Source organism: Heterodontus francisci, chromosome 3 (genome assembly GCF_036365525.1).
Source record: "Heterodontus francisci isolate sHetFra1 chromosome 3, sHetFra1.hap1, whole genome shotgun sequence".
NCBI classification, from domain to species: Eukaryota; Metazoa; Chordata; class Chondrichthyes; order Heterodontiformes; family Heterodontidae; genus Heterodontus; species Heterodontus francisci.
The window spans coordinates 22,447,303-22,459,645 of NC_090373.1; the positions used below are offsets into that span (position 1 = coordinate 22,447,303).

At 43.3% G+C, this 12,343-nt stretch overlaps 1 protein-coding gene across 10 annotated transcripts in view; it reads left to right on the forward strand.

Moving 5' to 3' along the window:
• The window catches only part of dst (dystonin), a 666,855-nt gene that overhangs the window by 585,871 nt on the left and 68,641 nt on the right, over positions 1-12,343 (forward strand). For all 10 annotated transcript variants that reach the window (XM_068020163.1, XM_068020162.1, XM_068020167.1 and 7 more), the window contains 3 exons: positions 82-288; positions 2,379-2,498; positions 3,280-3,449. In XM_068020163.1, coding sequence (XP_067876264.1) covers positions 82-288; positions 2,379-2,498; positions 3,280-3,449 — 497 coding nt within the window. The remainder of the gene's footprint in view (positions 1-81; positions 289-2,378; positions 2,499-3,279; positions 3,450-12,343) is intronic.

A 12,343-nucleotide genomic window follows, 5' to 3' on the forward strand; every position in this document is an offset into this window, starting at 1 on the left:
CTAAATATCTTTGAGCCAAAGCATTTTGATCTTTCTTACATTGAACAAACCCATTTTGCTATTGTGTTTCCACATTTTCAGGTTTTTGCCAATGAGGTCAACTCGCACCGTGAGAAAATAATTGAACTTGATAAGACCGGGACCCACCTGAAGTACTTCAGTCAGAAGCAGGATGTGGTACTCATTAAGAATTTGCTGATCAGTGTTCAAGCTCGATGGGAGAAGGTTGTACAGCGTTCTGTTGATCGAGGAAGAGGACTAGATGATGCAAGGAAACGCGCTAAACAGGTAAAGGAGCTTGTCACTATAGAAAGTAATAAGACAACAAAAACCTGGTGTGATTGTATCAGAGCAAGGAGAAATTGTGATGTCAAACTGTGTGAGTGCTTTTATATCAATCTTTGGGAACAAAAGCAAAATTTCTGGAGGTGTGTCTTCCTAAAGGTCTTTAGCAAGTATAGGGTTTAACTGTTCTTTAATATTAACTGCTATGAATTTGATTTTATAACATTAACTAACTGGCCCCTGAAGTACACAGGAGATCTTTCTTTCTCCAGCCTTTGTTGTTACAAAGACTTTAGAGCACAGAAACAGGCCAGCTGTTCCACATAAACCTCCTCCCACCCCTTTTCATCTAACCCTAACAAAATAACCTTCTATTCCTTTCTCCCTCATGCACTTATCTATCTTTCCCTTATACGCATCTATGCTGTTCACCATAATCATTCCATGTGGTAGCAATTTCCACATTCTCATTAGTCTCTGGGTAAAGAGGTTTCTTCTGAATTCTGTGATGGATTTATTAGTGACTATCTTATATTTATTACTATTAATAACTCTTGATGCAGTCACAATTGCCAAAGTGAAAAGACCCTATAAAATTCAAACAGGACTAGACAAGCTGGATGTTCCCGATGTCTGGGGAGTCCAGAACCAGGGGTCACAGTCTCAGCATACGGGGTATGCCATTTAGAACCGAGATGAGGAGAAATTTCTTCACTCAGAGGGTGGTGAACCTGTGGAATTCTCTACCCCAGAGGCAGTGTGGAGGCCAAGTCATTAAATATATTCAAGAAGGAGATAGATATATTAATGCCAAAGGGATCAAGGGATATGGGGAGAAAGCGGGAACAGGGTACTGAATTAGATGATCAGCCATGATCTTTTTTGAATGGCGGAGCAGGGCCGAATGGCCTACTCCTCCTATTTCTATGTTTCTACCATGAAATACCTTTGCTAGTTGATGGGAAACTTAACCTGAAAAGTTTATACACATTTTATCTTCCTATTTGGATCAGTGTAGTGGAAGAAATTTAAAGACAGAGGCCTGGTAGCTGTTCACAAGCAGAGTCTGAGTCCACACCCAACATTTCCCATTGCTGCTTCTCAGGTCCATTGGGAGAAAAGCATCGAGCAAAGACAAGTTGATGCATACAGAGAAACAAGCAAAATCATGGAATGAGTTAATCAGGCTGTTTTTAATAGCAATCTGGTGTAGGCTTCTTAACTGACCTTTCAGTTTGACCTCTTGTACACCTGACCTTTCAGAGTGGCATGGAGGAAGATTAAATAGAGAGGAAATAATGAATTCAAAAGTGGAATAATAGGATTGTTTTCTCTGACAGAGCTGTCAAAATCACTTACACTGGGAACACTACAATCATATCACTTTAACATTGACTTTTGTTTTCGTGGCCCAGAATTTGCTGAAAAAATATCGACATCTCGATGTCGAATGCCAGATTTTGGCATTGAATTCACCTTGCTTTTCAGTTCTTCCTCTGCTTTCTCAATCCTTTGTTCTCATTGACCGAGGCAATAGACTCGGTCCTGTCATTCACTGAGGTCCCAGATGCCCTATTGCCCTCACCACACCATTATCAGCTCCCACTTCCAGCAAACTTGCGGGCAAAATGTTTTAAAGCAGAAATGTGCACGGACAAGTCTAACAGGGCATGCCATGAGATGCCTGACTCCAGCAAAATCTGGTCAAATGTTTAGACTCCTCTAGATGAGGCAAGAATTTAATTAAAAACTTTGCACGTAATTATGCAGCTGAAAAGACTGGTCCTATTACTGGTTACAAGTGTTTTTTGCCATTGTATAGAAACTTAAGAATATGGATGCCCATTAGACTTTATTGTCTTTTAACTAAACTCCAAGATCAATCATGTTATAATTTTATAAAATGTTTAAATTATTGCACATTTTGATAGTCGAAGTTGTTCTAATTTCCCTGCTAATTGTTTCTCCTTTCTAATCTCCCATAATATGGTGTAATCTTCTGGAAGGTACCGAAGTGTTTCAAGTAAAATAGTTCATTATTTTATGACAAGTAAAGCATTGAAATGTTGGTGATTTTTATCAATTGACAATAGTTCCAAGAGGCCTGGAAGAAACTGATGGAATGGTTAGAAGATTCAGAAAAAAACCTGGACTCGGATCTTGAAATCGCTAATGACCCAGACAAAGTGAAAATGCAACTTGTAAACCACAAGGTAATATATACATCTAATATAATATGATATATATCTATTTACGTATATATATATATATTTATATACACATATGCCACCCACATATACACATCTATGTCTATTGGATGAGATGTTAAGCTGAAGCACTGTCTGCCCTCACAGGTGGATATAAAAGATCCCACGGCACTATTTTGAAGAAGAGCTGAGGAGTTCTCCCTGGTGTTATTGTCAATATTTATGCCTCAACCAACGCTAAAAACAGATGATCTGGTCATCATCACATTGCTGTTTGTGGGGAGCTTGTTGTGTGAAAATTGGCCATATTTCCCACATTACACCAGTTCAAAAGTACTTCATTGGCTGTAAACCGCTTTGAGATGTGCTGAGTTTGTGAAAGGCACTGTATAAATGCAAGTTCTTTCTTTCCGTCTTCATTGGTTGTTTGGTGCCAGCTTTTCCTAAGCTCAAATAAAAAAGAACTTGCCTTCATAATGTGCCTTTCACATTTTCAGGACATTGCCATCAACCAATGAACTACTTTAGAAGTGTATCAGAATGATTATGTATGCAAATATGTCAGCCCAGGCCCACAAACAGCTGTAACATTATAGTTTCTATTTTCTAGGGAGAAATTTTGGAGTGCATTTGCCAATTTAGAGATTTTTAGACTGCCAACTCAAAAAAAAAGGACAGTTAACCTTAATCCATGCATGATGGCTGCAAAGAACAGTTTGAGTTAATGGCCTTGAACTGTTTATCCAGCTAACAACACCTTCTGCCCTTTATCTGTTTCTAACTGCAGGAGTTCCAGAAAGCGCTAGGAGCAAAACATTCCGTGTATGACACCACAGTAAGGACTGGCCGCTCATTAAAAGAGAAGACAACTTTGGCTGATGATCACCAGAAGCTCGATGACATGTTGAGTGAGCTTAGGGACAAGTGGGACACAGTGTGTGGAAAGTCAGTGGAAAGGTAACAAAGTCAACCTGGAAAGCTTTGAACCCAAAGCAAGTTTCACTTTTTGAATGTGGCTACAATTCAAAAGTAGTTCATTTGATTGTCTCTGAGACAAGAGTAAATGACAGTGGCAATTATTACCCGTGAGCACAACACTGAACAAATACTTCAACGTGGCAGTAGTTATTGTTGGCATTTGAATGTTTAATATAGGGTTTGAATGTGAATTGTCCAACACTTCAGTTTGGTCATAACTATGTCTTTACTTTCTTCCTTACTTTGTTTCCTTCTCTTGCGCCAATGATTTATTGGTAAAATATAATTTCTCCTTGAAAGACTCAAAGGTGAGAAAAGCTCACATTTCTGAGCAGTGACTTTGTTGCCTGTCTCAAGAGTTGACAACATATGAACCTTCCCAAAGTCTCAAATGTAGTCACAAAAATTCAGAGCAAGGTTCATGTCTGACTTTGAAATATTCCCTTCAAAATATAAATACTTCAGTGCCTGCAAATTGAATCTTTAATCCAGCCATTATGAATTTCTCTGGGACCTTGGCAGATTGGCACTGCCCACTTTCTGCCTCTCACATTCTTGCTTATTTTGTAGGTCATTACATTAGTTAACCTCCTGATGCTTGACCAGCTATCTATGTTGCCCTTGTGCAATGTGAGAGTCTGTCATGCTATCTGCCTACAACTCCTTCAGGAAGAAATTCCATGGTAGAAGAGGAAGACAATTCAATTATCTAATAATAAGCACACTAGGGATGGTTTAATGTGAGCCAAAAATGTTTGGACCATGAAGGAGGATTGTAATATTTTTCATTGCAAGACTATAAGCAAGATTAACCAAAGGTGTCCTGTTGTGATAATTGTTGGAGTATTACTTCCCATACATAAGTGTATAAAACTGTTAATTTAGAAGGGACATTACCACTTAATCTTGAGCCTTCTCTAGAAAATAAATGATGCTAATGTCTAGCTTAAAACCAATTACCTTAGTTACACAGATGTCATTCAAATATGGTCACCAGAGTAATAGATACAAAGACTTTAGAATTAAAACATTCCCACTTGCTATTCTGCAGCTATATTGTTTATTATCACAGAATTGTTGCAGTGCAGAAGGAGGCCATTCGGCCCATCGCGTCCACACCAGCCTCCGAAAGAGCAATTCACTCTGTTCTATTCCGCCGCTTTCTACACATAACGGGTCTGTTGTCTCCTCACGGTGAATAGCACAATCACAGAATCAGAATTGTTACAGCCCAGAAGGAGGCCATTTGGCCCATCATGTCTGCACCGGCTCTCCAACTGAGCAATTCATCGAATGCCTTTAACCCAGCATCTTCGCGCAACGCTGCACATTCTTCCTTTTCATATAACTGTCTAATTGCCTTTTGAATGCTTCAGTTGAACCTGCCTCCACCACACTCTCAGGCAGTGCATTCCAGACTCACTGCATGAAAAAGTTTCTCCTCATGTCGCTTTTGCTTCTTTTACCAAATACTTTAAATACTATTATTCTCAATCCTTTCACGAGTGGGAACAGATTCCCTCTATCTACTCTGTCTAGACCCCTCATGATTTTGAATACCTCTATCAAATCTCCTCTCAACCTTTTCAAGGAAAACAGTCTGAATTTCTTCAATCTGTCTTCATAACTGAAATTCCTCATTCTCGTGAATCTTTTCAGTACTCTCTCCAATGCCCTCACATCTTTACTAAAGTGCGGTGCCCAGAACTGGATGCAATACTCCAGCTGAGGCCAAACTAGTGTCTTATACAAGTTCAACATAACTTCCTTGCTCTTGTACTCTATGCCCCTATTAATAAAGCCTGGGATATTGTATGCTTTATTAACTGCTTTCTCAACCTGTCCTGCCAACTTCAATGACTTATGCACATATACCCCAAGGTCCCTCTGCTCCTGCACCCCCTTTAGAATTGTGCCCTTTATTATATATTGTGTCTCCATGTTCTTCCTACCAAAATGAATCACTTTACATTTCTCTGCATTGAACTTCATCTGCCACCTGTCTGCCCATTCCACCGACTTGTCTATTTCCTTTTGGAGTTCTATACTATCCCCCTCACAATTCACAATGCTTCCAAGTTTCGTATCATCTGCAAACTTTGAAATTGTGCCCTTTACACCAAAGTCTAGGTCATTAATATATATCAGGAAAAGCAAAAGTCCCAATACTAATCTCAAGGGAACTCCATTACCATCCTTCCTCCAGCCCGAAAAACATCCATTATCCACTACTCTTTGTTTCCTGTCACTCAGCCAATTCCATATGCATGTTGCTACCGTCCCTTTTATTCCATGAGCTATAAGTTTGCTCACAAGTCTGTTGTGTGGCATTGTATCAAACGCCTTTTGAAGGTCCACATACACCACATCAATAGCATTGCCCTCATCAACCCTCTCTGTTACTTCCTCAAAAAACTCCAGGAAGTTAGTTGAACATGATTTTCCCTTAAAAAATCCATGCTGGCTTTCCTTAATTAACCTGCATTTGTCCATGTGACTATTAATTTTGTCCCGAATTATTTTTTCTAGAAGCTTCCCCACCACCAAAGTTAAACTGACTAGCCTATAGTTGCTGGGCTTATCTTTACCCCCTTTTTTGAACAGTCTTCTGGCACCACTCCCGAGTCTAAGGAAGACTGAAAAATTATGGCAGTGCCTCTGCAATTTCCACCCTCACTTTCCTCAGCATCCTTAGATGCATCTCATCTGGTCCTGATGATTTATCCACTTTAAGTACCGAAATTATATTTATATAGTTCCTACGCTGATTTTTCTCAGTTAGTCTCGATATCAGCTGTAATGTAATACTGTTCTTTTTTTTTTATTCGTTCATTTATCGAATGTGGGCGTCACTGGCTAGGCCAGCATTTAGTGCCTATCTCTAATTGCCCTTGAGAAGGTGGTGGTGAGCTACCTTCTTGAACTGCTGCAGTTCTTGGGGTATAGATACACCCACAGTGCTGTTAGGAAGGGTGTTCCAGGATTTCGACCCAGCGACAGTGAAGGAACGGCGATATAGTTCCAAGTCAGGATGGTGTGTGACTTGGAGGGGAATGTGCAGGTGGTGGTGTTCCCATGCATCTGCTCCTCTTGTCCTTCTAGGTGGTAGAGATAGCGGGTTTGGAAGGTGCTGTCTAAGGAGCCCTGGTGAGTTGCTGCGGTGCATCTTGTAAATGGCACACCCTGCTGCCACTGTGCGTCAGTGGTGAAGGGAGTGAATGTTGAAGGTGGTAAATGGGTTGCCAATCAAGCACACTGCTTTGTCCTGGATGATGTCAAGCTTCTTGAGTATTTTTGGAGCTGCATCCATCCATCCCCATCGCACTCCTGACTTGTGCCTTGTAGATGGTGGAATGGCATTGGGGAGACAGGAGGTGAGTTACTCACTGCAGAATTCCCAGCATCTGACCTGCTCTTGTAGCCACAGCATTTATGTGGTTGGTCCAGTTCAGTTTCTGGTCAATAGTAACCCCCAGGATGTTGATAGTGGGGGATTCGTAATGCCATTGAAGATCAAGGGGAGATGGTTAGGTTCTGTCTTGTTTGAGATGGTCATTGCCTGGTACTTGTGTGACATGAATGTCACTTGCCACTTATTAGCCCAAGCCTGGATGTTGTCCAGGTCTTGCTGCATCTGGACACTGGCTGCTTCAATATCTGAGGAGTTGTGAAGGATGCTGAACATTGTGCAATCATTAGTGAACATCCCCACTTCTGACCTTATGATGGAGGGAAGGTCATTGATGAAGCAGCTGAAGATGGTTGGGCTAGGACAGTACCCTGAGGAACTCCTGTACTGATGTTCTGGGATTGAGATGATTGACCTCCAACAACCACAACCATCTTTCTTTGCGCTAGGTATGACTCCAGCCAGTGGAGAGTTTCCCGCCTGATTCCCATTTACTCCAGTTTTGCTTGGGCTCCTTGATGCCACATTCAGTCAAATACTGCCTTGATGTCAAGGGCAGTCACTCTCACCTCACCTCTTGAGTTCAGCTCTTTTGTCCATGTTTGGACCAAGGCTGTAATGAGGTCAGGAGCTGAGTGGCCCCGGCGCAACCCAAACTGAGCATCAGTGTGCAGGTTATTGGTGCGCCAGTGCCACTTGATTGCACTATTGACAACCTCTTCCATCACTTGGCCGATGATTGAGCGTATACTGATAGGGTGGTAATTGACCTGGTTGGACTGGTCCTGCTTTTTGTGCACGGGATATACTTGGGCAATTTTCCACATTGCCAGGTAGGTGCCTTTGTTGTAGCTGTACTGGAACAGCTTGGCTCGGGGCATGGCCAGTTCTGGAGCACAAGTCTTCAGTACTATTGCCGGAATGTTGTCAGGGCCCATAGCCTTTGCAGTATCCAGTGCCTTCAGCTGTTTCTTGATATAATGTGGAGTGAATTGGATTGGCTGAAGACTGACGTCTGTGATCCTGGAGACCTCAAGAGGAGGTCAAGATGGATCATCCACTCGGTACTTCTGGTTGAAGATGGATGCAAATGCTTCAGCCTTATCTTTCGCACTGATGTGCTGGGCTCTCCCACCGTTGAGGATGGGGATATTTGTGGAGCCACCTCCTCCTGTTCGTTGTTTCATTGTCCACCACTATTCATGACTGGATGCAGCAGGACTACAGAGCTTAGATCTGATCCCTTGGTTGTGGGATTGCTTAGCCCTGTCTATTGCATGCTGCTTCTGCTGTTTAGTACGCAAGTAGTCCTGTGTTGTAGCTTCACCAGGCTAACAACACATTTTTAGGTATGCCTGATGCTGCTTCCTGGCATGCACTCCTGCACTCTTCATTGAACCAGGGTTGGTCACTGGTTTGATGTTAATGGTAAAATAGGGTGTATGCTGGACCATGAGGTTACAGATTGTGATTAAATACAGTTCTGCTGCTGCTGATGGCCCACAGCGCCTCATGGATGCCCAGTTTTGCATTGCTAGATCTGTTCGAAATCTATCCCATTTAGCACGGTGGTGGTGTTACACAACATGATTGAGGGTATCCTCAATGTGAAGGCGGGACTTCATCTCCACAAGGACTGTGCAGTGGTCACTCCCATCAATACTGTCATGGACAGATGCATCTGCGACAGGTAGATTGGTGAGGACGAGGTCAAGAAGGTTTTTCCCTCTTTTTGGTTCCCTCGGCCAGCTCGGTCAGTAGTGATGCTACCGAGCCACCCTAGGTGATGGACATTGAAGTCCCCCACCCAGAGTACATTCTGTGCCCTTGCTAACCTCTGTGCTTCTTCCAATTGATGTTCAATATGGTGGGGGGTAATGTGGTTATCAGCAAAAGGTTTCCTTGCCCATATTTGACCTGATGCCATGATAATTCAGGGGTCCGGAGTCAATGTTGAGGACTCCCGGGGCAACTCTTGACTGTATACCACTGTGCTGCCATCTCTAGTGGATCTGTCCTACTGGTGGGACAGGACATACCCGGGGATGGTCATAGTGGTGTCTGGGACATTGTCTGTAAGGTATGATTTTGTGAGTATGACTATGTCAGGCTGTTACTTGACCAGTCTGTGGGACAGCTCTCCCAACTTTGGCACAAGCCCCCAGCTGTTAGTAAGGAGGACTTTGCAGGGTCGACAGGACTGGGTTTGCCGTTGTCGTTACCAGTGATGAGGTCGATGCCGGGTGGTCCGTCTGATTTCATTCCTTTTCTTAGATTTTGTAGTGGTTTGATACAACTAGGTGGTTTGCTAAGCCATTTCAGAGGGCATTTAGAAGTCAACCACATTGCTGTGGGTCTGGAGTAACGTGTAGGCCAGACCAGGTATGGAAGGCAGATTTCCTTCCCGAAAGGACATTAGCGAGCGCCATTAGACTAGCTTTTAATTCCAGATTTATCAATTGAATTCAAATTTCACCGAGTGCCGTGGTTGGATTTGAACCTGTCCCCAGAGTATTAGCCTGGGCCTCTGGATTACTAATCCAGTGCTATTACCACTATGCCACTGCCTCCCCGGAATCATATTGATCAGCTGATAATTCTGTTTATGAATCGCTTTGAAAATTATGTAGAAAGCTTTTATTTTATTGACTTTTAAACATTTATTTTAGATCTTTATTAAAAGTCATGACTATAAGTCAGTTAACTGGTTAAAGATTTCAAATGGTGTTTTCAACTGAAACAGCCAGCCAAGAGATCCAGTTACAGCTTTGAGCACATCTTGACATCTACTGTTCTTTCAGATGAATATGGTTCCCAATTTTTTTTTGTAGCTTTTTGTTTTATTTTGTGCCAGTGGGGTGTCATAGATTGTTGGGAGCTTTGCTTGAGACTCCCCTGCTCCGGGGGACTCAGCCTTTGGAGCTAGGGCTGTAGTTTAAATATAATTTCAGTTACAGGCACTTTACTTCTGAGAATAATCTAACACAACCAATATATAACATTGGCTAGCTGGTCCATCAAACCTCCCCCACACACCATAATGGCTGGAGCATCGCGACTAAACACTTCCCTCCCGCCTTCCCAATCATCCCCGCAGCCATGTAATCTCTTGGGATATTGAAGAACATTCACTTGGTCATGGCGCTGATGAGTTTGGAGTCACTGATTTTGACAGGGGTGGGGTTTTGGGGTCTTGACCAGTTTTTATCCTCAGTGTTTGACTTTCTCACTTCTCGTGCTACTGGGTCACTGTTCTTGAAATGTTGGATGGATGGGGCAGGGGGGACAGGAATGGGGAGCACTGACGGAGGGCAGCTGAAATCTCATTTCAGTTCTTCCTGTCTGGACCAGCAGCCAGCTTAAAAACGGCATTTATTGACTCAGGGATACAATAAATAGTTTCAAACGGTACTTTGAGTTTAAAGATTAGATTCTCCCATTTTCCCCTCTCCTTATCCCTTACCCCCATTCAGAGTCTGAGTAATGTTGACTTCCACCAAAGGCAGTTATTGCCATGTCAAGTTAACAGTTCAAAATGAGCTGGGTGAAGATGTCATTAAGATTATAATATAGGTCGTAAAATTAAGCGTGGACATTAATAAAAGTACTGCTTAAAAATGTGAAGGTTTCGTATCTGTTTGGACTATGGAAATTTTTCTGTCCCGTGCAGCTGCTGAGAGTTGAATAATTTAGTTGTGATGTTAGGTCTGTGAATTTTGCTAAGTTACTCTTGGGGAGAAATGTTGGTGTGTTATTTCAGTTGTGCTTAACTCCACTGGAGGATGTCCATGTTAACTGGCTGTGTTGTACTTGGTCCGTTCATAGGAATGTTTGGCCACTTTGCTGCAGATTGTTAACATGCTCTTGGATCCTGTTTCCAGGAATTCACTTTGCTGAAGAACCTTTGCATCTAAGTTCATGGATCACAGACTCATAGATTTAGTGCCATTGGCATGGGAAACCACTGTGGAAACATTTGTTTCAATATTGGCAACTACTAAGAATCTGACGTTCCTTGTAGTTTTTCCACCCAATCTGCACAAACCTGAGTACCTGTCTCAGCTTAAATAGATTTAGTGGTGCCAACCTCAGTCTTTGTCCTGAGCGGTATAGTGTTGTAATGTTTTGAAATTGCATTTGTATTGTGTACTCTAGAGCAGGCTCGTGCAACCTTTTTGTGCGGAGGGCCACATTACGATTTTTGCTCAGCCTGGGGGTGGGGAGAGGAGGGTTGGTGGGGGTGGGCGGTGAGCAAGTTTCAAAAGATAAAAGCATTAAAAATTTATCTTATAAATAAAACGAAGAACAAATGTGAATGTTTGTCAAGACGCTTTCAATGAGAAGACTAATTTACTGACTTACTTTCTCGTAACTATATTGAAAACTGATTTGGTGACATAGCTGACATTGTTTTTGCTTGTCTCTGCCTGCACACTTGATGTAGCGATGCAGAATATTCAGGATAGATAGCCACCTGTCAGGAGAGAGATCTCTCTCTCTGTCTCTGTGTCTCCCTCTGTGTTCCCCGCCCCTTTCTGTCCCCCCCCCCTCCATCTCTGTCCCCCCATCTCTGTCTCCTCTCTGTTCGCCCCCCCTCTCTTTTCCCCCCCTCTCTTTTCCCCCCCTCTCTTTTCCCCCCTCTCTTTTCCCTCCTCTCTTTCCCCCCCTCTCTTTTCCCCCCTCTCTTTTCCCCCCTCTCTTTTTCCCCCCTCTCTTTTTCCCCCCTCTCTTTTCCCCCCTCTCTTTTCCCCCCTCTCTTTTTCCCCCCTCTCTTTTTCCCCCCTCTCTTTTTCCCCCCTCTCTTTATCCCCCCTCTCTTTATCCCCCCTCTCTTTATCCCCCCTCTCTTTATCCCCCCCTCTCTTTATCCCCCCTCTCTTTATCCCCCCTCTCTTTATCCCCCCTCTCTTTATCCCCCCTCTCTTTATCCCCCCTCTCTTTTTCCCCCCTCTCTTTATCCCCCCTCTCTTTTTCCCCCCCTCTCTTTTTCCCCCCTCTCTTTTTCCCCCCCTCTCTTTTTCCCCCCTCTCTTTTTCCCCCCCTCTCTTTTCCCCCCCTCTCTTTTCCCCCCCTCTCTTTTTCCCCCCCTCTCTTTTTCCCCCCTCTCTTTTCCCCCCCTCTCTTTTCCCCCCCTCTCTTTTTCCCCCCTCTCTTTTTCCCCCCTCTCTTTTTCCCCCCTCTCTTTTTCCCACTCTCTCTTTCCCCCCCCTCTCTTTCTGTTTTCCCCTCGCTCTTTCTGTTTTTCCCTCGCTCTATTTCTGTTTTCCCCCTCGCTCTTTCTCTGTTTTCACCCTCGCTCTTTCTCTGTTTTCCCCCTCGCTCTTTCTCTGTTTTCCCCCTCGCTCTTTCTCTGTTTTCCCCCTCGCTCTATTTCTGTTTTCCCCCTCGCTCTTTCTCTGTTTTCCCCCTCGCTCTATTTCTGTTTTCCCCCTCGCTCTATTTCTGTTTTCCCCCTCGCTCTATT